This window comes from Acomys minous (genome assembly GCF_964271855.1).
Source record: "Acomys minous genome assembly, chromosome: 15".
Lineage (NCBI taxonomy): Eukaryota > Metazoa > Chordata > Mammalia > Rodentia > Muridae > Acomys > Acomys minous.
The window spans coordinates 69,647,225-69,674,325 of NC_140497.1; the positions used below are offsets into that span (position 1 = coordinate 69,647,225).

The window sequence follows — 27,101 nt, forward strand, 5'->3', positions numbered from 1 at the left end:
GTTTCTTTGCAAGTAGACATGTGGCCAGGATCTGATTTCCTCCTTAGTGACCTACCCAGTTCTGTGAAAGACTGTCATCAGTCTAAAGCTTAGACATGGTTTGAACGCCTCCCAGGGCTTTGTGCATTGCAATTTAATCCTATTGTAATGTAGTAAGAGAGTGAAAAACCATAGTGTTTAAAGGTGGGGCATTAGGGAGGTGAATTAAATTAGATACGGTTATTAGGTCAGAGCCCAAGGTTGAATCCAGGTGGCTCTGAGAAAGAGCGAGAAAACAGTAGGGACTACATAAGTGCTCTCTGTCTTTGGATGGTGATGTGGTAAGCCTCCTTCTGATGCCAACAAGAAGGGGAGGCCATCATCAGATGCCTTTGACCTAGAGCCTTCCAACCCATGATGCAAAATAAACATTCTTTCACTAGACAATAGACTATTGAAGTATTTCACTATGACAACAAAAGCAGACCAATATGAATTATTTCCATTCTGTCCCTATTCAGGATACTGGAACTAGAAGACATTTTGCAAAGCATATTAATTTAATAGCTAAATATGAGGAAATCTGTCCAGAATGAAATGAGTTATCTACCACACGCTGACACATTCAACTGATGGCTGGTGGTAGAACTTGCTCTTCAGTTCTCTTCACATCACTTTATCATAAGTTACCTCACTAGCCAAGAAAGCTCCAAATTATTGCCTAGGTGATGTAGTGATGAGAATTCTTTTGGTCTGTGGTCCTAAATTTCTCTTTTCTTAACTATTGGTTAACTATTGGATTCCTCCCTGAGAAGGAATACTGGTGCCTTTCCATAGCCTTGTAAAACTCAAATATATACATTAGATGTGCCTACAAGTAAGCATAGTGTTTATATTTGGGTTGGAGTGATTTTAATCACTTCATTCTTTTGCTCAGAGAATGGGTTGGGTATCCATATGAAAGAACCTTATTCCACATAAGCCTCACATCCTCAGAATTTCTGGACTATGCTGATCAAGAATAATCCGTAAGTGTAGAAAATGTGAGTGAGAAGGACATTCATGAATGGCTAGATGCTACTTACTGATCCAGTCTTCTAAGTTATGTATTGTGAGTTTTGTTTTGGATCCCTTTGTATGATTTTCTATCAATTTTCAAAGATATGCAGGGATCAGTTGGCTAGATATTTTGGAAACCAGGCCATCCCAGTGTCATACACATGGAGAAAGAGGCACTTACCATAGTTTCAATTCTCTGACTCATATCTGTGAAATTTTTAGAAGCCTCTCTTCCAAACTCAGAATATAGCTTGTCACTTGTGAACGGCAGTGTGCTATAGTAATGGTAGGTCCTCCTTTGATCTGTAAGGAAAGAGGCAAACCCCATCATCATCTTTCTCAGATGTGTAAAACATCATTACTACCCCACACATTGACTATTAGAAACATTAAGACAAGAAGGACTGTTCTTACTCCTAGTCATCTGCTCTGTCATCCTGCTCCAGAGCAATATCAAAATAAATAAAATTACTCATCATACTATTATATAGAGTATAAAAGCTGTGAGAAATGCCTGGTGCTCTGTAATGCTGTACAAATACCACAGAAGAGCTGCGGGCTAATGATTCATGTGTAATTCATTCCCTGGTTAGCCCAAAGGATATCCAGTCATGTCATCTGAATGAACACATCTGGTTATATCAAGAAGCTTCCCAGGGTTTATATTAAAGAAGTAGAACCCTCTTATTCAGAAAGCTATCCATTCCTGCTGGATTGTAGTATGAGAAAATATGTTTTGGCTGGAGATGGAAATGAGAATAGGAATTGAGAAAATAGAAATTTAGGGGGCTACTATTGCCACCTGGCATAACCTTCCAAAGACACTATATAGGTTCACTGGGCTCCTTTGTCACAGAACTTATTTCTCCCACTGGGCTTAGGGGATGTCTCTCCTGCTTCTTTGCCACTATGTTCAGTCTCTGCTGCCAATTCACGTGACCTGCTTTGTTCACCCACTGTAGAGTTAATGTAGTATAGTTTTCCTCTTCTACACAGAAGAATCAGACATCTGTGTCTACTCCAGTGACTATTAGCACCTACCACATTTCTGTGAGCATCGTTGTGCCAAGCATTATAAATATAAGAGTAACCCAAGACCATTGAAATGGTGATTGTAAGAAAATGGACTGGGCCTCACCCAGACCCTGGCTCTTTCCTCTTTTTCCAAGCTGATGTTAATGTCCCCAGTATTCAATCACACATTCAGTTGTAATGTTACAAAGGAATGGATAAGAGCCCCTTTTATTCACTTAAGCATGGCTTTGTTTTTTAAAATGATAGTTTGAGTCAATAGAATGGATTATTTTGAAGAAGCAAAACATGACCAATTACCAGCACTTTCATATGGACCAACCACAGAAACAACTTACATTACATACTCAGTATTGTACTTTGTTCTGTGTTAATGCCTGGCTATGGCTCTGAAGAGGTCCAGGGTAGGGTCTCTGGGGCTGAATGCAGATGCCCTTCCAGTTTACTTTATCTCTTGGGTGGCCAGAGCTGTTGGCTCAGGTAACTGATCAGGATTGAAAGAGAAAGGAGGGAAGGGAGCCCAGGGTTTCTTTATGCAACCTTGGCTGTCCGGGACTCGTTTTGTAGATCAGCCTGGCCTTGAAGGTAGTCTTGGTTGTCCTGGACTCACTTTGTAGACCAAGCTGGCCTCAGACTCACAGTCATCCACCTGCCTCTGCCTCCCTGGGTGCTGGGATTAAAGGCATGTGCAACCATGCCTGGCTCTAATGCTAGATTTTAGAGAGATGCAGCTGTGCACAGTTGACAGGGTTGTCAGAGGTTGGAAGCAATTCTGGGGTGCATCATGGTACAGACCTTGCAAATACTAGATCCCTTCCAGAGATCTCTCATGGAGAGAACTTCCCCAAATCAATGGCTCCTTACAGTGTGTCAGAGGCTGGAAGTAGTTCTAGGGGTGCATCACAGTATAGACCTTGTAAATACCAGATCACCTCCCAGACAGCCCAAATGCCTACTGAGCTCCTTTAACAGGATGGCTCTTGACAGTTCTGTAGACTTCAACAGGCCACTAAGTTTTAGATACATTTTCAGCTTCTAGTATTATGTGATATCTTTTGTAATTTAATGGATATTGAATATGTTAAAAGTATGAATGAGCACTGGGCATGGTGGTACATGCCTTTAATCCCAGAACTCAGGAAGCAGAGGCAGGAGGAACTCTATGAGTCCGAGGCCAATCAGGTTTACAAAGTGAGTCCAGAATAGCCAGGGCTCTGTTACACCGAGACACCATGTCTTAGGGGGAAAAAAAACATAAATACAAAACCAAAAACAAACAAGAAACAGAAAGCATGAATGAGCATGAGTTTGTGGATTATTTTCTAACAGGTTTGTAATTCTACAACTTAACAGTGATGCTGTTCACTCACAGAGTCACCTGAAATTCACAGCACAAAGAAGTATAAATAAAGCCCCAAAGGCATGGGACAGGAGTCATACAAACAATTCTAAGCTGTCCTGAGCATTATAAAGCGAGGCTCAAAATGATGTTTTTCCAAACCTAGCCACATTCTTATTTATTCTGTAACACATCTGTTTAGTTTGGCATGTGGATTCCCAGACACTCATTATTTTTATCTACTCTGTTGTTAGTTTCCACCCGCAGATGGAACGTCATACATATAAAATAGTAACATACAAGAATCATTGTTTATTCAGGTGTGCTGTGTGGGCACCTGAAGTAGTGTGATAATAGTTTCTGACTGACGGATCAACCAAATAGTATGTCACAAGAACTGGCCACTAGAAAGCATGACCCATTTTCAGTGCACACATATGAATAAGACCCATATCATATTGGACAGACAAGGATACACAGAGAAACCTTGTCTCAAAAAGAAAAAACAAAAACAAAATAAACAACAAAAAGAACAAGACTTATAAAATTTGGTATCCTATTAGGACTCTAGATGAGAGAAGCATGGGAAAATGGGGAAATAGAAGGATCCAGAGGGTCCTTGAAACCTACAAAAAGAACATTATGATGGGCAGATCTGGGCCCAGGGGTCCTGCTCAAACTATGGCACCAGCCAAGGATGATACATGCAGTAAACTTCGAACCCCAACTCAGATCTAGCCAATGGACAGTACATTCTCCACAGTTGAGTGGAGAGTGGGGTCTGTCTTTCATATGAACTCTGGTGCCCCATATTTGGCCATGTCCCCTTGATGGGGAGGCCTGGTGGCACTCAGAGGAAAGATAGCAGGCTACCAAGAAGAGACTTGACACCCTATGAGCATATACAGAGGTAGGATGTCCCCCTCAGTCACAGTCATAGGGGAGGGGAGTAGGGGGAAAGTGAGAGGGAGGGAGGAATGGGAGGATACAAGGGATGGGACAACAATTAAGATGTAATATGAATAAATTATTAAAATATAAATAAAAAATAAAATAAAATTTGGTTTATGAAAATGCAGAGGAGATGTAAGAGGAAGCACTTTTCTCTCACAAAAGTGATCAGGCCTCTAACATTACTATATGAAAACAGATAGTCCTAAAAAATATGTCACTTGTTTTTTAATCATATATGCCAGGATCTTCACATTTTTGGAAATATAAAATGAATAAATCATAGACATACATCCATCAAGGAATAACAATGCTTACAACATAGCAAGGGTCAGGATATTCATTACAGACCTGTACTGCAATGTTATTTTAGCAATTTTTTTTATTAAAAGCATTCCAGAGAAATTTCTATTATCAAAATAAAGATACTCTGGCTTTAAAGACCTGCATGTATGTAAATACCACCAAAAAAATATTTGTCTTAAGCACTGGTTTTCTTCACACCACCCAGAAGAGATGTCTCTACCTTGCTTTGGAAATTGAAATTCTACTTTGGAGCTAGTGAAGGAAGATTGCCAGATCCAGATCTTTCTTTCTCTGTATAGAAAAACACCTTCATCAAATTCCCAATTAAATTAGAGTCAAGTGTTTCGCTTCTATGGTTTCGTGGCCTTCATGTAGCAAAACATACTCTAGTCACACAAGGGGATATTAAACTAAGAGGTCACAGTTAAGTCAACTAATTAAAACCTGAAGCAGGGTAAAGGGAGACTTCAGCAGGGTTGTTCTATCTGCAGTCCCCTGGGCATCTGCCTAATAACAGCAACCAGAAGCTCATCTGGCAGTGAGAGACCTCAAAACCACACAGAGAACCTCCACATAATTTGCCTCAGCACATCTTGTCCTCTGCGATCACGAATGTCCCCGGATGAGATTGTAAATGACATAGGCACTTAGCTAGCCATACGCCATTGTGAACATCTTTCCAACTTAGTGCAGCACAAAGATTAGCCCTACGTGACATGTCAGTGTGTAACTCATTTATTGGAATGTTTAAATTTTGATGAACTAGGTATTTTAAAATCAAGGTTATTGTCCTGTTGTCCCAACTAACTCAAGATATTGTATTCTAGCTAACCTGTGGTCTTCCCCTATTTAAAACTCCTGTATCACATGCCAGTTATTTTGAAAAGTAGCATTCTATCCCCTAACAGGAAGCATTGTTCCACCAAAGATAGAAGGATGGATCCTCCTTGGTTTGTGGAGATTAAAATAAACAAAACAAAACAAAAACAAAGCATTCAAAGAGTTCGGGGCTAACACAAATAAACCATAGCCATGAAGAAATAACCCTGAGGCAAACCAAAACATGAAATTCCATGAGGAGACAGTTGGAGCAAGTCACATGATGCCAGAGCGTCTCATACTTACTGTATCTGACATAGTGAACAGTGAGTCCAATGCACACTGCCAGGACAATCAGGGATAAAAAAGAGATGAGGCCAACAACCCAGGGCTCCACACAAGTTCGCTTCCTGGCCCTCACCACAGGTGGCCTGAGGAAGAAAGTAAATAGAGGGATCAGGTGGATGTGCACTCCTTATCAACACTTTAGGCAAGTTAAGAACATTCAGTCAGAGGACAGTGTGCCGCCTTGCGGTATGCTACCCACGGTATGCCACCCGCGGTGTGCTGCCTTGCTTCCCAGCTCCTGGGACAAATCCTGGTTCTGACTGCCTGAACTTGGACAAGTAATTTGACTCCTCTGTGCCTTAGTTTCTTTATCTATAAAACAGAGATGATAGTAATGGTCCCTATATCATAGGATTACTTATGAGGACTAAACAAAAGTTCCATATGTAAAGTAATGACAGTAGTGTCTGGCCTGTACATGGGGCTTCTGGAAGAGTTAGCTATCATATGGCCAGCAAGCTGTGACCAAGCTACAGAGCAGGGTGTGGTAGACAGTAGAATTTTAAATGGTTTATGAAGTGTATAGTAAAGGTTAAGCCCCATACCACATTGCAGATCTATTTCTACTTGCCTTCTCATGTTATGATTAAATTCCAAACCAAACCTTGAGGATGCACAGATAGGGTTATGGAAGACCTCTAATGAACACAGCTGTTTGAGCTAATACCTACCTGTAAGCTTCGGTGATGTCATGGCAGCCCTTTCTCCGTGGCTTCATATTCCCCTCAAAGCAGTTGGTAACATTGCCAACCATTTAGATTATATATTCACTTTTTTTTTTACTCAACAGGTTATATCAATGTATAGTTAGCTATGTACAAATACATGTTACAATAATAATTTCAAAAAGAGAAAATTTGGCTTGGCCTAATTAATTGTGGTTACAATAGGTGTGGATTCGAACTAATGATTATTTACTAGGTTCTAGGCTTTTTACTTTTTATTTATTTATTTGGCATATGCATTTATATTATTACATGTAAGTAGAAAAAATACATACAGCAAGAAGAACCACGAAACAATCAGGGATCATATGAATGTTATATTCAAGATATTTTGCTTTATTGCATTTGGCAACCTTGTAGACAACATCTTTCCTATCTTGGTGAGTCTAAAATTCTGAATGAGAATCAATACCTATCCTCTCTCTTCTCTGCCAATTCAAAGCCTCTATCTATACCTAAAAACATCTTAACCCCTAAACAGCTTAGGTTAGGTTAATTGTAAGACTAAACTACCAGAACTTCAACCCCATCGGAGGCTTGAGAAGGAACGAAAGTCAATTACTTGAGTGAACCGAAGTGCAGGCTAGCAGCTTCCAGAATGAGAAGAAAAAAAAAAAAACAGAGACAATTAACTGCCTGAATAGTCACCCAAAACTTTCTATACCATTGGAGCATCATCTTCAGCCTTCTGGTCCAATATAGCTGACAGACATATTTGTCAGATAGGAACTATTGAGGACTTGCTTACCCTGTTTTGGCTGAGTTTGGCCATCAACTCTGCCTGTATCCAAGCTTGCCCATTTTTTGGCAGCATTCTGCCTGTGGCAGAAATGGGGACATTTTGCCCAGTGGCTTGTTTGCCACATTTGGAGCCATTTCCATAAGGAGGATATTTGATGCTCATCATCTTCTTGAGGTAGGCTGAGTGTTGCCAAGAGTTAGCCTGTCTTGTTGTCAAAGAATCTTTAAGATATTAAAAGCCTCTTAAATGTCATATTCTGTAAGTCTCTGAGGCTTTAAAGACTTTATCTAACTATTTTACCTTATCTACCTATAGGATCATGTCTGTTAAATCTAGGATGTACATTCTTGTGATTAAAAATAGGCTAGTTGACATAGTTGCCATGACCATAATTTGATCAGCCAGCAAATGGCTTATATTACTTAATTATCCTAATGAGACTGCAATAGCACTTTCCAGGTATTGGAAGTAAGCTTTATAGTATACTTAAGTTGTATGGATTCAGTGCCTCATATTAGAGTAGAAATATATATAATGTGTGTAGAGAATAGTTTTAAATTTGAATTCTATATCAATGTATCAAAGTTCATCTTATTTTACACCAATTCAAATTGTTGGACTTGGGGTGTCTCTCTGTTGGAAAAAAAGAAGGGGCTATAGAAGCACATAGGGATGATTGGATAAAAAGTAGATCATTAAACCTACTCCTCAATCTAAGGCCTTACTTGTTACTAACAAAAAAGGTTATCCTTACCTCATTGGTATATATTATGTATTCTAGTTGGCCAGGAAATGCAAACACTAGAAAAAGTAAAGTTAGTGCCTGGTGAGGCTTTTGGCTATGATGCTGGGGCGTTTTTTTTTTTTTAATTAACTATTTCTCACGTCGATAAGTTGAGTGAAATGGGTTTCTTTCCTTCTAGAAAGCTATTCATCCATTACGTGAGAGACTGAGAGAATGGTCTGTCCTTGTGGAGGAGTTCTGAGTGCTGAATCCTATTAAAGAGGATTGTACTTTCAAGCCTCTGCATTCCCAGCTCTGACTCAGGCTCCAATCATCCCAATGCTGAACTGAGTGTCTCCACCTACCAGTCAGGCTCCGGACACCAATCCTGTGTGCGGCATCCCCGGTGAGCTCAGGAAGCTTCTGGCAAACTGCCAAGCACCTTGCAATAAATACGTCTTACTTATAGAAATCGAGGGGACTCAATGCTTGGTGATATAAGACCACCAGGAAATAGTGTCACGTGGGTCCTTCAGCACAATCATTGCATCTTTGTGCCTGGACACTGAGTAGGGAAAATCCGTGTCACCATCGCCACATGATTCTACCTGCCCCTGCTGCAGGTTATGGAGGAGGGTAGCCAGGCCCAAGGGACTCTGGTTGTTTCCCTCCCTTCTTACTGTGAGTTTCCCCAGGGATGGTAGCCATGGGAACTCGTGTCCTCTCTCTAACCTCTTTGATCTCCCCTGAGTAGGGTTCCAAACACCTGTTCCTAGAATGGCAATTACTATGGTATAAAAATATTTTTCCATGAGGTGCTTATTTTCCTCCCTGCACACTTGTGCCCAAGAAGCTCCCCAGCCTGGCTCCTGCCCCTTCTGTCTCTGAATGCTTGCTATTCACTTGTTGCAGAAGACGGGAGATGCATACAGCAGACGTAAGCAAGACTTTGGGGTGAATATGGGGACAGAAGGTGTTTTAACAAATGTCTGTGCATGCCAGATAAGGAATATCAATGTATACTTATAGAAAGTAGGATAGACTTGCCAGAAGTACGTGGTTACTATGCTAAGATATGAAGTATGATGAATTATTATGTTTGACAGTGACTTTTAATCCAGACAGATACCCAGGCTATGCAGTCAGTAAGTGATGAGGGCAAATACGCTTGCATTAATATGAAAGTGGTCAATTAACCATTTAGTTAAAAACATGATGACTATGAATGAGTTAGTTGTATGTTACACTCTAATTTTTAAAATAGTTATATAGTATATGCATAATAAAAAATATGGGAGGCACTGAATTATTAGCAGTAAGAAGTGGAGTAAGAAGTGAAAGAAACTTTTATTTGAATCTGTGCATGTTTTAGTTTTATGGTTCTTTAAACTTTAAACAACAATTAGTCTTTTGAATTAAGTAAAGAAGAAACAAGAGAGATGATAGAGAGAGCTTATAAAGAATGAAAAACATGACTGACACAGACCAGATATGGTGTGTGTATGAGTGTGTGTGTGTGTGTGTGTGTATGAGTGTGTGTGTGTGTGTGTGTGTGTGTGTGTGTGGTGTGTGTGTGTATGTGTGGTGTGTGTGTGTGTGAGTGTGTGTGTGTGGTGTGTGGGGTGTGTGTGAGTGTGTGTGGTGTGTGTGTGTGTGTGTGAGAGAGAGTGAGCATGTGTGTGTGTGGTGTGGGGTGTGTGTGTGTGTGTGTGTGTGTGTGTGTGTGTGTGTGTATAGTTCATTTCACTACTGTGCCAATACACCATGCTGGCTTCCTTCCCTGTTCCCAACAATACCTGAATGACTTGCTTTCTTTGGTGTTAGGAAGCAAGAGGCATATCATGGAACAAAGACAGAATCTAGCCAAAACAATTTGGACAAACAATTCTGAGAGTGTGTTTCTGAGAGCTGCTGCCAGCTTCTTTAGCATGCTCTCACATCCCAGCAGATGTAGTACTCTTTCATGTTTTCTCTGTACAAAAAACAAGGACTATTACTCCTCACTCCTAACCTAAGGAGTTCTATAGTGGTCATTAGTTTTTACATTGAATATCCATGTGAAAATATATACAAATATCAGTAGTAATCATCATAATTACTTTAAATTGTTAATAGTAATGTCCATATTACTAAGACATTTGATGTTGCAAATATTACCTCTTCCTTTCCCAAGCTATAGCATTGCTCTTTGGGCCAATTGACTGTTTCTTTTTTTTCCCTTTATTAAGATATAATTTGTCATTTCTTAGTTGTCTTTTGTTCCTCAGCAAGTCATTCGGTACTAAACTGCTCCAAGGTAGACATAGTTAGAAAGTGTTCTCAATATCAATAAATGGAGGAATAAATCTATTTCTCCCATTAGCAGACGTTTGTATAATCAAGTGCCTCTTGCACAAGAATGCTTATCCAAATACTTCTTTGCAAACACAAAACTTACCTGAATTCACCCTAAGACAGACTTTTTGGATTTTAATTCCTTCAATAATTTCAATTTGCCAGATTGCTTTCTCATTTTTCTTTTCATTTTGGGGGAAATGCATAACTAGTGAGAAGTTGAGTGGATGTAGGAGTTAAAACACAGACGTATTCGACTGACCTTACATCTCTGGAAGACAAGCAATATGCCCAGCATTGTGTTATCAATATCATTTCTTAATATGTCATTTTTAGAACCGTACTAAAAAGGGAAAAGCAGTAGCGACAAATGGTGAGGGCGAGCCAAAGGTCCAAGTAGGCCTGCTGCCAGGCAGTGGGTGATTAAGTAAGAAGTGTCACGCTTCGAGGCAGGCTTGTCAGAACAAGCCTATATGTGGCTCAGTCAGCACTGTGCTCTGAACAACAGTGGCTCTCAGATTCCTTCTTCATTCTCCCCTTGACGCCATCAGTCTCTCCTCATCTCAGCAGCTCGCTCCAGCCCAGCTGTTCTAACAAGCGTGTTCACGATGTTCATAACTTCTACGGTGCTAACGAATTATCATCCCCTCCTTCATCCAGAGTCTGGCCAGATTTTATGTGAAGGTTCAAATAACAGGTCTTTCCGGTTTCTAGTCTATAGGCTCTCCCCTAGAGCTATTCAGTCCCGTCACTGTATCCTAAAAGCAGCCACAGACAATACAGAACCAAATGAGCACAGATTTTCATTTCTAGAGCCTGAAATTTTAAGTGAATTACACTTTTAATTGTCAAAATATTTTATGACCTCTTCTGATTTTTTTCCAATTACATAAAAATGTGGAAACTGTTCTTAGTTAAATCTCCATTATATAAACTATAGTTTGCTATGGCTGGTTAATGGCTAGCCTTCAAGTCAACATTCATATCTTTTCCTGCACTAGTCTCCCACGCTGCTGCCAATGAACTTGTTTTGGAAACTGTACTGAAAGTCTCCCACCAGTATTTGTCCCACAGCTTTTTTAACAGTTTTCTCTTCTAGCTCCCTGGTTTCTGAAACACTTTCTGTTCTAGTATAAATGTCTTTTTACAAGAGCTGTGGACAATGACTTAGTGATTAAACCCCATGCTGTTTCCCTTAGCAAGCTCTTCTTATTGCCTCCTATGGAAAGTACCTTGGAGTATATCCTTTGCTCACCCCCATAAAATGTGTCTCTGTATTTAAGAGGTGATTTTAAAATTCTCTGCTCTGGTTTGTCTTTTCATCTTGAACATCATAATAACTTTTAATTTTGTTTTTTTTGGGGGGGGATATTTTTTGGTTGTTTTGGTTGACTGGTTGGTTGGCTGGTTAGTTGTTTTGGTTGGTTAGCTGTTTTGGTTGATTTGTTGTTTTTGTTGGCTGGTTGGTTGGTTGGTTGGTTCTTTTGGATGGTTGTTTTTCTTTGGTTGGTTGGTTGGTTGGTTGGTTGGTTGGTTGGTTCTTTTGGATGGTTGTTTTTCTTTGGTTGGTTGGTTGGTTGGTTGGTTGGTTGGTTGGTTAGCTGGCTTGCTGGTTAGTTGGTTGATTGGTTTTGTACTATCCTAGAGATAAGCCTGCCCCCCATCTCTTTGTATACATTCTTACTCCACACTCGAGAACTTTTCGTTCTTCAGGAACTGAAACAAAACTGAGTAAACTAAGCTGCAAAGGGTCATTTTTCAGTACCACACTATGGTATTTGATCTTTCTCAATGAACATGGAGTCCACCTGAGTTCCAGGAAATAACTTAGGATTGAAGACAAGGAAAGGCAACTCAAACATTGTTAGGAATAATTGTTAGTTCAGAAACCTCACTCTCATAAAATACTTTATGTGGTGATCCAGATTTATAGCTAATGATACTACTTAATTCATATTTAAAACACATGGCTGTGTAAGCATATATTCTTTCTACTATAACACTGCTACCAAAGTCCAGAAAGTAAAATGGCAAATGAGAAGACACATTTAAAGGGTCATTGTACGTTATAACATTAGAACAAGAAAAGGAAAGATCACAAGGTATTAACATAACAGAATCTAAGGCATTGCAAATTTCCTAAGTCAGTGCTTCAGATAAAACAGAGAAAGCGACAGAGACACCCTGGTGAGTAAAGGGCTCACTGCAGAAGCATGAGGACAAATCAGACTTCCAACACCCATATAACCAAGAACGACAGGACGTGCTATGATCCCAGCACAAGGAGGCAAACACAAGAGGATTCCAGGATCTCACCCACCAGGAGTGTATCCAATGGGTGCGCTTCAAGTTCAGTGAGACTCTGTCTCAAAATGCAAGTGGAAAGCAACAGAGGAAGACATGATGGAGACCTCTGGCCCTCACAGTCACTCACTCATGAGCATACATACCACAACATGCACACACCTGAGTGCACATATTAAATTTCTAATTAAAACTTTTAAAAACAGGTTTGATGTGGTGGTGCACGCCTTTAATTCCAGCATTCAGGAAGCAGAGGTAGGCAGATCTCTGAGCCCAAGGCCACCCTGGCCTACAGAGCCAGTTCTGGGACAGCCAGGTCTACACAGAGAAAAACCTGCCTCAAAAAAACAAAAGAAAAAATAAATAGCAACACATCAAGTAATCCTTTACTCTGTGTTTCCTCCATGTTTGGCACTCACTAGCTTAGCTTACATGATTGTGCTTGATTTTGTATGGATTTTCCCATTTATAAAAATGTTCCAGCTGTATTTATTTTGAGGAAACCTTGCACTGTTAAGACAGTGTGGCTTTTATTTTCTTATATTTCTAAAACAAAATTACACAAGTACCCAAGGATTAAAAGAAAAACACAAAGTATATGTGTGTATGTAGATAGTGTGTGGTCGAATTTTATATCAACTTGACACAAACTAGAATTATCTGAAAGGAGGGAACCTCATCTGAGAAAATGCCTCCAATAAGTACCAGCTATAGGGCAGTTTCCTAATTAGTGATTGATGGGGATGGCTGAGCCATTGTGGGTGGTGCCACCCCTAGCTGCTGGTCCTGGGTTCTATAAGAAAGCAGGCTGAACAAGCCATGGTGATCAAGCCATTGAGCAGCACCCCTCCACGGCCTCGTGGGTCCCTGGTTGACTTCCTCTCCTCGCTGCTTTTGGATGATGAACTGTTACAGGGAACTGAGTGAAGTAGGCCCTTTCCTCTCCAAGTTGTGTTTGGTCTCGGTGTTTCATCATGATAATAAGCCTAATGATGAGAGGTAATATGTTTTCATTGTTATTCTATAATGTATTAGTACACTGCTTGCATCTATATATGTGCACCATTTGCACGCCTGGTGCCTATGGGTGCCAGATGAAGGCATCAGATCCTCTGGAATTACAGATGGTTGTGACCTGTGGTGTGGGGCTAAGAACTGAACCGGAGTCCTCAGCAAGGGCTACATGTTCTTGGCTGTTGAATTATCTTTCTAACCACCACTGTTAATTTGTTAAGAAGAAATGCAAAGCCGGGCACAGTGGCACATGCCTGTAATCCCAGTAGTCAGGGAGGCAGGGGCAGGCGAGTCTCTGTGAGTTCAAGGCCAGCCTGGTCTACAAAACAACTCCAGGACAGACAAGGCTACAGAGAAAAACCCTGTCTCAAAAAGAAGAAGGAGGAGGAAGAGGAAGAAAAAGAGAAGAAGAAAGTCAAGCAAATTGATCTTATAAAATTGCAAAGAAAAAAATCATAATTCTATTCTATTCATTGATGTACCAAACACACCTATGAAATATCTAAGACTACCATCTTAGTCTGTGGAATGAATTATGTGTTTAATCCTTATAATGATAACTATGAATATTTTTTTGTAAAGAAGGTGCAATCAAAGCAAGAATGCCACCTAACTGCCAAGCAACTGTTTTCATTTTATTTTTACAGCATCAATACAAATAAGGGAAAACTTTTTATTTCCAGCTCTGGGTATTAATTTAAGGCCTACATGGGTAATTTATGCTCTCAGTGTTCTTATCACAAATATTTTTTTATTTGCTTCCCACATTGTACTAAACTGATTTAAGTTGACTTATAATAGTATGGTGTATGAGTGTGTGTGTGTGTGTGTGTGTGTGTGTGTGTGTGTGTGTGTACTATTGCTAATGCTACTAAGTTAAATTTGAGGGTGGAAGAAGAAGGCAAATGTAAGTAAATAAAGTGAAATGGAAATAAAAGTGTTTGCACGTGGACATTTCCTTGGGTCATGCCACAGAAGCAACTTGGGTAGGAAAGGCCCTAGAAGATAGACAAAAGCAAAACTGAACAAAACGTACAACACCAGAGGGGAAGAAGCAAGTCCTGGGCTGGTATCTTCGTTTTGGCATCCACAGAAAAGAGCAGAGCAGCTGTTAAGGAACACCGTTATTAGGCCTCTGTAAAAAGCACCCTGTGTAATTATAATGAACTTCAGTCTCTATGATTAACGTCTAACCAAAAATAGCTGCATACTACTTTTATTATGTCCCTCAATACTGCAGGGGAGGGGTGTCAATCACAGTCATTAAAAGTAACTATATGGGGCTAAAAGGGGCTATATGAAATCAATAAGATAAAGGACTACAATAATTTTAAAAGATATCTGACCATGCTTTCATAATTATTACTGGAATGGTTTTAGAAGCACTATTGTATTGTAAAATATCTAAATACTGTTGGAATAGTAGTCATAAAATGAGGCTTTAAAAAGAGTATATTGTTTGGTAAACCAACAAATTCTAAGTAAATATTTCAATAGACTATTATTATAGGCAGGCCCCATTTCTGTACTTAGTTGCCCCCAAAACCCAGGTGGTATGTCTTTACAGCGATGCTGGCACACGTGTGTATGATAGCATCAGATTTTGATAGATGTTTTATGTGCATGTCAGTAGTGACTCAGCAGTGGGGACTTGATCTGATCTGTAAGGTCCTGCCATCAACATCTTTATAAGCTTCCCAGCCAGATATGCTATGACTTAGGCTACCACAAATTGGCATGCATATTGACACTTTGCCCAACCTCTAGCGATTTATAATTATGGATAGGTGGAGCACAATAATTTAAAAATATATATATGTCATTGAGTGGTTAGGTATAGACAGGCTTGCACTTATAAGTTGATCCATTGTAAGCTTTTCTAGCTTACTTTCCTCAAACTGTTCTGTTCAGGACTTAAAAATTGGCACAGAAGGACTTTAAAACCCATAATTTGCTACAGCGGGACAAACAAAGCGTGCCACTGCAGCCAGAGCTGGAGAACTGTATCTCTGAAAATGGGGTGGGGCAAGAATTACCAGGCATGTCTGGGCTGCTGTGCTGTGGAGGGGCATGCAGAAGGAAGATTGGGGAGTCTGAGCAGGTGGCTTCCCTGTCACTGCTAACACCAAGCTTCAGCCATTCGAATGCTTCTGCAATGCTAGCTCTGTTTCTACCAATTCTCCACTCGGACTTTGGACTTTAGTCCCCCTGTTAAGAGTTTACTTGGCAAGGTGCTCTGGCTTTGAACTTGGAGACAAGTGAACTGGGGCTTAGTGTCACTTGGAGCAGAAATCTGAGTGCATACCCAACATCTTAGCCGTCCCAGCATCCCAACCTCCAGCAGTGTAATGTCATGTGCTGCTATTATATGCTCCTTAAGAATCAATGGGAGCCGGCCATGGTAGTGCACACCTTTCATCCCAGCACTTGTGAGGCAGAGGCAGATGGATTTCTGTGAGTTCAAGGCCAGCCTGGTAGACAAAGCAAGTCCAGGACAGCCAGGCCTGTTACACAGAGAAACTTTGTTCAAAAGAAAAACAAAAACAAAAACAAAAACAAACAAAAGAATCAGTAGGCATAAATGAAGATTTACCTTAGTGCCTTTTTTAGATTTATCAAAACTAATGCTCAATATCTCAAATAACCCAGAAATAGCATTTAGTGGTTTTTTTAAAGCAATGTTTGATGTATTAGTCAGTCTTCATAAGATTTTTTCAAATGCATTGTTTTTCTGTTGACTCCAATATCAGACAATTTGACGTAATTTGCAACAAGCCAAGAGACTTCAATTCATATTATTTTTATTTTTATCAATAGTTTTACTTTTAGGAAGCAGGTGGAAGAAGAACATTAAGAAACTTTTTACCTTTCTTTTTTTTCCTAATCTGATTTATTTTTATTTTTTAATATATTTTATTAATTTATTTATATTACATCTCAATTGTTATCCCATCCCTTGTATCTTCCCATTTCTCCCTCCCTCCCATTTTCCCCTTACTCCCCTCCCCTATGACTGTGACTGAGGGGGACCTCCTCCCCCTGTATATGCTCATAGGGTATCAAGTCTCTTCTTGGTAACCTGCTGTCCTTCCTCTGAGTGCCACCAGTTCTCCCCATCCAGGGGACGTTTACCTTTCATTTTTAACACTTCTCTACTCATCAAGATTTTTTAAGATACCATAAATAACATTTTCATCGATTTATATTAAGGGCCCCTGGAAATATTCCATGGACACAGATCAATTAAGAATCAAATCTGTGAAAAGCTTATGCTTCTTAAGTACTTGTTTTCTAGGCTAGCTTCAGAATCACAGGCCCTGATAAAGTTTAAAAGCAGATTGTCATGGAGAATACAAGCTAAGAAGCCCTGTGCTCTAGGCATCTCTTCCCGGGTAAGCAGAGTAACCCACCACCAAGGGTTCCCCCAACCAGCTTGCAAATTCCTGTGTTTCCTGAACCCCCGTTTGAATGACCTTAGCAATAGTGTGTAATTAGAAAACGTGCGGACCCTGTTTATCTTTATATGATTGTTCAAGGGAAATGAGTTTACGTAATAAATTTCTTGCCACAAACATTAACCTGTAACGTTTGTGGAGTAAAACTTAAATTTCAAATGCATGACAAGATTGGTGAAGCTGATCATTATACGCTTAACCATACTCAAAAACAGTATCGTTTTAATAATAACACTTTGTTAACATTCTCAAATTTTTATTTAAATAAGATATGTTTTTCATGTACATCAGTAATGGAAGTGCTCTGATCAGAAGAACCCCAGTGATGACAGTTACCCACATCCATGACTTTAGTTTGTATCTGTAAACTCACATACCAAATCTATGGCTGTCATTCACACCTTGACAGCCCGGTATCCACCTGCCTCCTGTTGTCACGATGGCTTCACCCCTTTTGCCTGAAGTAGAGACTCCTAAACGCCTATCTCACTGATTTGTCTTTTTCCTTGATAATTAGCGAGGAAACAGCCTGCAGGTGTTCTTTTTTCATATGAGCCACTAGGTCTGACTGCACAGGCCTGTAATCCCAAGAACTCAGAAACTAGGCTGAAAAACTTAATGAAACCCTGTCTCAAACTATAAAAAAAATTAAATTAAATCAAATTAAAGCTGAGGAGATAGTTCAGCAGTCAAATTCTTGCTTAGGGTGTTTGAGGCCCTAAATTCAATCTTCAGTACCAGAAAAATAGAGGAAGGAAGAAGGAAGGGAGGGAGGGAGGGAGGAAGGAAAATACAAACATGAATAAGTAGACACCAATGGAGTCTATTATGATGGTTAAAATTCTGATTTATATTTCATAGCTATAATATATATTAATTAATTGGAGATCGAGTATCCTTATTACTTCATGATTTTAAAAAATAAGTGCCAAGTTTGGGAGAACAGCATGGGAAAAGGAGCCTACTTCTGAATGACCACCTTCTCATCCTATAGCTTCTGGCCTCCAGACCTGCTTTACATGAAACAAAATGAAATCTCACATAGTCAACTGTCCTTCCATTCCTAGTTAAATCTCACACTACTGCAATATACAGAACAGAGCAGTTGTGGTAAAGTAATTGCCATTTTATGCTATGTTAGTTACTTTCTGAAAGTTGTCTGTATAGGAGAAAGAGATGATAGAATATTTTTAAGGTTTTTCTAATAGCAATGTAATGTCTGAAGTACAGATAGTAAATTTAGTAGTAACATTTCAAGACACAGATGTCCCAGTTAGGAATCTTCTTGTTGCAGCAGATGACCGGGAGTGATGCTTTGAATATTAATCCCGCTGGCTCACAGTTTGCCTGGCCATGATCTAATGGTGGCCACAGCGCCTGTCTGAAAACCTTTCTCCTATAACTGCTGCCATTGGCCACCATTCCCTCTGAGCCACCGTGTCCACTGCTGATGATTCTGGGGCATTTTACTGTCCTTTGTTGTATGGCTCAGAATATGGTCGATCATGGTACATTTTCCATATGTGTTTGAGAAGAATCTGTACTCTGCCTTTCTTGGGTAGAGTGTTTGCTACAGGTCAGCCAGGCCACACTGACTTGGTGTTTTCAGGTTCTCCGTGTCTTACCTGAGTTTCTGTCCACTAGTTCTGTCACATCCTGAGGGGCAAGAGTTAACATCTCCAAGAATAACTGTGACTTTGCCTATTTTACCTTCCAGTGTTGTCTGCTTTATTTATTTGAACCTCTGTTCTGTAACAGGGGTAAACACATTCTAGACTGAGATCTTTTGGGTCAAAGTGGCCTTTATCCTCAGTCATTTTCCTCATTCTAAAATCTGCTTCCTCTAAGATTAATATACATGCTTACATATATCTTCTGATTAGCATTTGTGTTAGATTTGGTTTTTGTGGTATGTTTAACTTTTCTATGTTGTCATATTTGGAATGGGTTCCTTCTAGAAGAAGAACAGTCAGGTCTTGATTCTCTTCTTTTACTTAATCCTATCTGACAAATCTCTTCCAGTACATATTCATACTTGAAGTTTTAAAATTACACTCACTTGTTTGTGGGAAAGGGCATCCATGTTATGCCATGTGCATGTAGATCGAGGGACAAGTCCCAGGACTCAGTTCTCTCCTTCCACTACATGTGTCCTGAGGATCAAACGCAGATCACCAGACCGGCACTTCACCCACTGAGCCATCCCTTTAGCCAAATCTTTTCGTATTCAGATTATATACATTTAATATGGTCATTGATGCATCAGATTCACAATGTTTTACTTGGAAATAGCTATACCATCATGTTTTCCTTTAAACACTCACATGTATTAAAGACCTTAATAAAATAATAATCTATTCTATATGCTCAAGAACAATAATAATCTCCCATTACGAGACCTGTAACTTCAAGCTAATGGCTTCCATTGTGTTACCTGGTGGCTTAAGACATGGGCTCTTTGCTTGTGAACAGCCAGAGTTTACCCTTTACAGTGCCTTTTTCATTAGCTAGGTGACACTGGGGAAGTTGCTTGCCTCCCTGAGTCTACATTTGCCCACTAACAAATTGAGCTAATGACATAACCCAGTTCAAAAGGCTCCTCCTACAGCAGGGGGCAAACATTTATAGAGGTCCTGACACCTTGCCAAACAAACAGTACATACTCAATGATTGTTACCTATTGTCATTGCTTCCTCAACAATTTATGAAACCAGTGTGCTTTTCAAGTAGCCTCACATGTGTATGAGGGGTTATGGAAGGAAGACAGAGGAACCTCCCAGACCTGGTCCTAATCCATCCACAGCAATGTTTTTCTTGACATTGGAAAGCCACTTTAAGCAATTATACTTGGGGAAAAAACATAGAAATAGGACTCACCTTGGAGTCAGTACAATGCTAAGCTCTGAACAGTGGTGCTGCTACCTCCTGCGAGTCACATGTGTACAGGATTAGAACACTGGATTCCCAAAATAAAACAGTACTCAATAGAGTAGGAAGTGACCAAATGCTCAACAAAGGCTTGACTGTACCAAATATTTTGAATGGCTGTTTTAAAGTGTCATTAATGTATATCCATTTATTGTTTCATGGTTTCCTTGATTAGAAAAGTTGAGATGCAAAGATAAATGAATTTTTTAAAAGGACAAGGACCATTAACTCTGACTAGCCAAGGGAGTACTTAGGAGTCCACTGGTGATGACACAATAGAAGCAGAAGGGAAGGTGGTAAAAACTGGGGTTAGGAGATGCATGTTAAACCTTCAATTCCACCAATCACTGACTAAGAGATTTAAAAGACTCAGTGCCACGAACCTTTGGTTTCCCTGTATGTACTGCCATCTAGTATTAAAATGATCTGCCTCACAGGATTGCTAGAAGACAACAAATGACAAAATAGATGTTGGAATTGTATAGCTGCCAGGAAGTATTTTTATCCCTCCCATGTGTATCCTCTCTGCATTTTGTGACATATACACTGACAAGCTTCTGATATTCACTCTAACATTATAAAATAGATCTTCAGTTAGCTAGGAGAAATGAGCTCAAGAGAGCAGCTGTACACACGGTGGACAGTTAACGTATCATATACGTGAAAAATACTGAGAGTAGATTTTTTTTTTCCTGTTTTCACTTTTTATAAAATCCTGTAGGAAGTAGTATACATGTTCATTTGCCCAATTCAGCCACCCAATAATGTATAGGTAATTCAAATCAACATGTATATAATAAATGTGTCCTGTTAATTTTTAAGAGAGTCATCTATTTTTATTCAAGTTCTAATAGTATTAGTCATAACAACAACAATAGTTCTTGGGCCTCATAGACAGCCCACACTAATCTGTCTCTCCTCCTAAACTGTGCAGAGAACACAGGTGCACTGGGAGGACAGATCCTATCTCTAGTGCTGACTGACTGACTCACCTATTCCTGTGGCCATATGCAAATTATCTGATCTTGCTGAGCTCTGTTGCCTTTGAAGAATGGCATTCCCGTGCTTCCTGTTGCAGGGGTTAATTTTAAAGGACATTTATTGGAGAGCTGAATCACTCCTTGAAAATGTAACTTTACAGTCTCCTAACACAGTAAGACAGTTAAGCCAGTAATAGAGGGCCCACGTAGACGAACTGAAAGGGCCTAGAAGGGTGATTGGCATCGTGCTTAAAACACAGGCTTTGGAGTCTTAGAGGTCTGTGTTCATTTTCAGTTCTGTCATCCGTTACCAACTGAAAAAAAAAATAGTATGTTTCTGAGCCTCGATTTCCCCATCTATAGAATGGGTACAATACAACCATAGGTTGTTATAAAGCACAAGCAGTGCTTTAGGATGGTAGTTGTTACATGGTACACTCAGATGGTAGCAGTTACTATTTTGTCCTACTCTGACTCACAGTTGAACTTCAGACAAACTGTAAAATCCCTCCCTGTTTACTTAGCTTCAAAATACATATATCATCTGACATCTTCAGATGAAACATTGCAAGATAAAAATTTCATGATGCTTCAGTGCTATTTTGGACTTCCCTAAAACATGTTTATCATCTTAGAATTACTATTTGAAAACTCTACCAAGTTACCCTCCCACACACAAGCCATGTGTGTACTTGGAGAAAGGTCAGGCTTGCAGGTCCTGGCATGACGTCTGTCTTAATGTCTCGGCACCCACTTTTATTCTAAGCCTTTACTCCTTCTTGATCCTTTATCTACCGATCTCAAACCTGTGAAAATTATGCCAGAATCCCAGAGAGTATTCTTTACATTTCTTGCCCATTATCTTCAATTAAGTAGCTCCAAGAAAAATATGCTGGAATACATTTCATCCTGTTTTGTTGGACCGAGGTTTCACTGTATTGCCCAGAACATTCACAAACTTGTGAACCCAACAATCCCACATCCTCAGCTTCCTGAATGCCACCTCACCCCACCCAACCTGAGTAGCTCTTAATGTAGCTTCTCTAAACCCTAACCCTGATAGAGCCATTGAACACCCATGGATATTTTCACATAATATCTCAGGAGAACTTCTCCACAACTGCTGAGTATACAACGCTATCATATCTGAGTACAAAACTCAGTGCTGATGTTTCAATTTGTTCCCACTTTAAAAGGACAGACCTCACTTTAGAGGAAAAGACAGCTCCAGATCATTCTGACCAACAAATTCATTGGTAGAAAACAGTGCTCACAGTGTTCACACTCACTGGTCACCTTTAAGACAGTGGAGAAATAGAATGCTTATTTTATACAAGACAAAGTTTTAGACATTAGTAAGATGGTCAGTTAAGTCTTTAAAGTTGTTTAGAAACCCACATGTGAAAGTAAAATTCTACTCCAGCATTTCCTCCTCAACACATATGTAAACAATTTCATGTTGGCTTTATAGACAATCTCTGGACCTGTGCATTCATTTTTTTATCCATGTACATACATGTACATGGGTACATATGGGTGGGTGAGATTTTTTTCCCATTTCTGTCAAGCTTTCCAGTGACTGGAGGGGCCTTAGGTTAGCACCTGGCATAGACACTCTGGTGTAGGTAAAATGGCCTGGACATCTAGACGGGCAGTGTGGATGATCCCCGGGTGAGGCTGGACCATTCAAACCATACCACCTTTTCTTGCAAAAAAAGCAATCACTTAGAGAATTGCTCAATGAGATACATTTTACAAGACACACAATGTCCACATAGGGCTTAATCCCAGCGAGACTTAGTAAAGCTTTTTACATGAACAGGATGATCTCAGCTGAAAGAGGAATGAGGGCACGCTAAACCCTTATAGCACAGGCATGTTGCAATGCGGAGCCTATCTGTCGATGAAAAGTCCTTTCAATATCACTACTGACTAATCTCAGGGTGTGGCACAGTTTTACAGGGAAGTTTTCCCTGTAAACAAGCATATTTTGAAATGGGAATAAGACCCGTTTCCCCCTTTGACACAAACTACCCAAATATGTCTGCACCGTCCCTTCAGTCTCCATACCTTCTGAAACTACCCTGGCTTCCTTAATCATCACCATGCTGCATAAATAAATGCTCATCTCCCTGAAGGGAAAGGTGACTAGGGAGAGGACATCTCCCATTAACATATAATTATGTCCATTTAAATAAAGCGCAGGGTGACTTCTTTTTAATAACAACTGCTTCATTTATGCTTTGGTTTTTTTCCTCCAGACTCACATATTCCTTTCTTTTTTATGTCTACACATACACCCCCCCCACACACACATATATATACATACATAATAAATATTTGATTTTTCTAACAGGGTTTCTCTGTGTCACAACCCTGGCTGTCCTAGACTCAGTTTGTAGATCACAAACTCCACCTGCCTCTGCCTCTCAACTGCTGGGATTAAAGACATACAGCACCACACCTGGCTATGCACTATATTTTTTTTCTCAAATACAATGGAGTTACAATTTTATTTTGGCAACAGTTTAACCCCAAATTTATTAGGATTTATGACATCGGGAAAATTGCTCTATTTTTTAATAAATGCTTATTAATTTTAATAGGAGGGTATACATGGGCCACTCTATGTATGAGTAGTTCATAAGTAGACATTAAAGTTGTATATTTTGTTTCATTTGACTATTACTCATTTTGCCCTCAGCTATCTAAAAAAAATTATAAATTCATCCCTATAAGTTAGATTCATTTGCTTTTAATTATTATCTTCAGTTACTGGTAAGCATATTTAAGAAAATAAAATTATTTAAGAAATACCTTCTCCTCCTCCCAAACCCCCTCCTATAACTTACAAAGTTAGGCTTTCATTAACTATCTTCCATGTATATTTATAAAATCTGTGTGTTCATTTATTTATGCTCAAAGGATAATATAACATAACCATTTGAAGAAAATTGCAAGGTAAGAGGAAAACTCTTCACCCAGTCCAAATCATCTTCTTACCCTCAAATTTCCTAACTACTGATTCTCATTTAGATGGAAGTGGGAAAAGGCTGCCAGAATCTGGCTAAAGATGAAGTTGATCGTAAACACAACTCTCCAGCTATTTCTTCTATGCTTTCCTAAAGCCCTCAAACAGAAATCATCAACACAAACGTATTCCTATTTGTTTGGAGCAATCCTCCTGAAGCACTTCCCAGCACAGGTGTGTAATAAGCCCAGTTGCTTTCCACCTCAGCCCTTTCCTTTGACATCACACCCAGTGTCTCCCCGTTCCTATAGAATTTGCTTCACCAGTCATAAAATCTTCAGATCAGAAAGATTTCCCTGTATTGCTAGCTGGTTTGAGGTTTTTCCCCCAATTTGTTTACTCAAGAGGTAATCTCTGTCCATTCTAAAACAGGACTTTTAAAACTTAGCACATCTTCTTGAACATCAAAGAACCTCTTTATGGAGATGGTTTTTAATGTGTCAAACCAGCCATTGGGCAAAATGTCCTCATTTCTGCCACAGAGAAAATTCTGCCTAAAAATGGGCAAGCTTGGATGGAGGCAGAGTCTACAGCCAAACTCTGCCATGATAGGGTAAGCAAGTCCTCAATAGTTCCTGCCTCGCAAATATGTCTGTCAGATATATTGGGCCAGAAGGCTGAAGATGATGCTCCAATGTTATAGAGAGTTTTTGGATGACTTTTCAGGCAGTAAACTGTCTCAGTCATTTTTTCATTTTGGAAACTGCTAACCTGAACTTCCACTTCACTCAGGTAATTAAGTTTTATTCCTTCTCAAGTCTCTGATGAGGTTGAAGAGCAGATAGTTTACTCTTTCAACTAAGCTTAGTTGTTTTTAGATGATTTTAGATCTCGATAGATGTTTCAAGTTAATACATATGATATAATAGATATTGATTTTCATTCAGAATTTTAGACTCAACAAGATAGGAAAGATGTTTACTTCAAGTTTGCCAAATTCAAATAGCCAAATTACTATGGATGTAACATTTATATAATTCTTGATTGTTTCTTAGTTCTTCCTGCTGTATGTCGTTTATTTTATTTATGTGTAATAATATAAATGTAGATGTTAAAAAAAAGAAAAAAGATGGCACAACAGTTTTCAATAAACAGTGAAAAGAACTACCCCCCCCCCCCAAAAAAACTTAGCACGTCTTCTGTTTTAAGTTAGGAATTAATTTTAAAAAATAATTGGCTACAATTCCTCCTTCATTACAGCTTCTATACCTTTATAGAATCAGACCCAAATCCCATCAGATCTCACACAGACAAGATCTGGAAGCCAGAGTGGTGAACTTGATAGAGACTTTCTTGAAGTACTATTTTCTATAGTTATGTTCTTAAAATGAATGAAAGGAAGGAGAAAGATACAAAAACTATCATGGATTATAAAGAAATGCTTGTAAAGGGCAGACATCACTATATTTTTAAGATCTGTAGTTCTTTCTTGTCTCTTTGTGAGACTAGAGAAATCATCAACGTCTCATAAAATACATGTAGGAGTTCTGCCCGTGACAAAATCAGGCTTTTTTCTTATGTAGCAAAGGTACAAGTGCCATGGAAAATTTTGTATTTTCTTCTCAAAATATAAGTTAAAGATGCTTCCCCATCAAAGTATAAATCAAAATTTACCAAGGAGTCTGAGAAAATAAGTTTTAATATAAAATTAAATAAGATTATTTTAATTCCAAATTAGCAGACTAAAATTTTGTTACCATTTACGTTCTAACACTGAAAGAAAACAATAGAGAAGTTTGGTGTGGTCAGATATATTGGGGTTTCATGTGTGTGTGGTACTGAGGATTGAGCCCAGATCTCTCATCAGCCACGTACATGTTTTACCCCCCAACTACTATATCTCCATAACCGGAATAATTTCTCAGATCTAATTATGACAATTTAGCTATTCAAAACAGTCATCTTAAGTTATGTCTTATTCTTTCAAAATATTTTATACTTTGTAATTTTAGACTACTTAGTAAGCAATTTTAACCCACATGATCTTACATTTCCATTTCTTATATATACTTTATAAAATAAGTGTATTTTCTTGTAAGACCAATAAAGCCTAAATTAGAAAAACATTGTGTTGTTCTTGAAACAAGCAAGCACATCACTGTCTCCTTTACATTTTGGAAAGCTCTTCTGAGAATGAACAGAGAGAGAGAGAGAGAGAGAGAGAGAGAGAGAGAGAGAGAGAGAGAGAGAGGGAGAGAGAGAGAAACAGAGACAGAGAGACAGACAGAGACATAGAGAGAACATTCCTATGGAAAGAACAAAAAACTGCTTGACACAATATCATGTAAAACCTCAAAAGTGATTCTCCATATTAAATAAAGTCAACTGAAGGTCCACAAGCTCTAGGGTACCTTAGACCACTGCAGACTACAAGTTACTAGGCACAAAGGCGACGGGAACTCACCGATACATTGCTGACTAGCAAGATTCAAGTCCTGTGGTGATGGGTCGACAACTGAGTCTGTTCATCAGCTCACTGGTGGCTTTCTTTGTAGGCTAAAGTGAGGTGAAGAAAGAAGTCACTGATGATCCATAGAGAACCAGTCTGACAAGTCCTGGCTAGCGTGGAGACTGTTTATGTGACTAGTGTGACAAAGGCACGTTTTATAGGGAACAACCAACAAGAATAATTTGTAAGCACTTTCTAGGGAGTAAGGGCTCAGAAGCTGTCGCCAGAGCTACTTTTAAAGTATGAACACGATGGAATTTTTAGGATGTTTATTTAAATCTATTTTTTTTAAGCAAAATTAAGAGTTTTCCTTCTCAGCCTCCTCGAGTGCCCCGTGGAAAAACTCAAGATTAATTAAGTTAAATGAACCGCCAGACAAGGACTAACACCAATATTTTTTTAAAACTAGGCTGACACATTTTCTACTCAGTCAAGCATATAAATGAAAGTTTCCCTTCGGAATTAACTATAAGCCAGGTGCTGAAAATACATCAGCTATTACAGACACATTAACATCTTAAAACTATGTGTCATTGTTGCCATAGAAAAGTCCAGACATTTATAAATGCTAATCCCCAATTA

The 27,101-nt window shown here is 39.2% G+C and overlaps 1 protein-coding gene across 1 annotated transcript in view; it reads right to left on the reverse strand.

Moving 5' to 3' along the window:
• The window catches only part of LOC311585387 (transmembrane protease serine 11E), a 46,090-nt gene extending 19,457 nt beyond the window's left edge, over positions 1-26,633 (reverse strand). The window contains exons 1-3 of the mRNA XM_084760536.1: positions 26,475-26,633; positions 5,792-5,916; positions 1,220-1,341 (exon numbers count right to left, since the gene is read on the reverse strand). Coding sequence (XP_084616662.1) covers positions 1,220-1,341; positions 5,792-5,916; positions 26,475-26,482 — 255 coding nt within the window. The 5' untranslated portion in view covers positions 26,483-26,633. The remainder of the gene's footprint in view (positions 1-1,219; positions 1,342-5,791; positions 5,917-26,474) is intronic.
• Between the last annotated feature and the right edge of the window lie 468 nt (positions 26,634-27,101).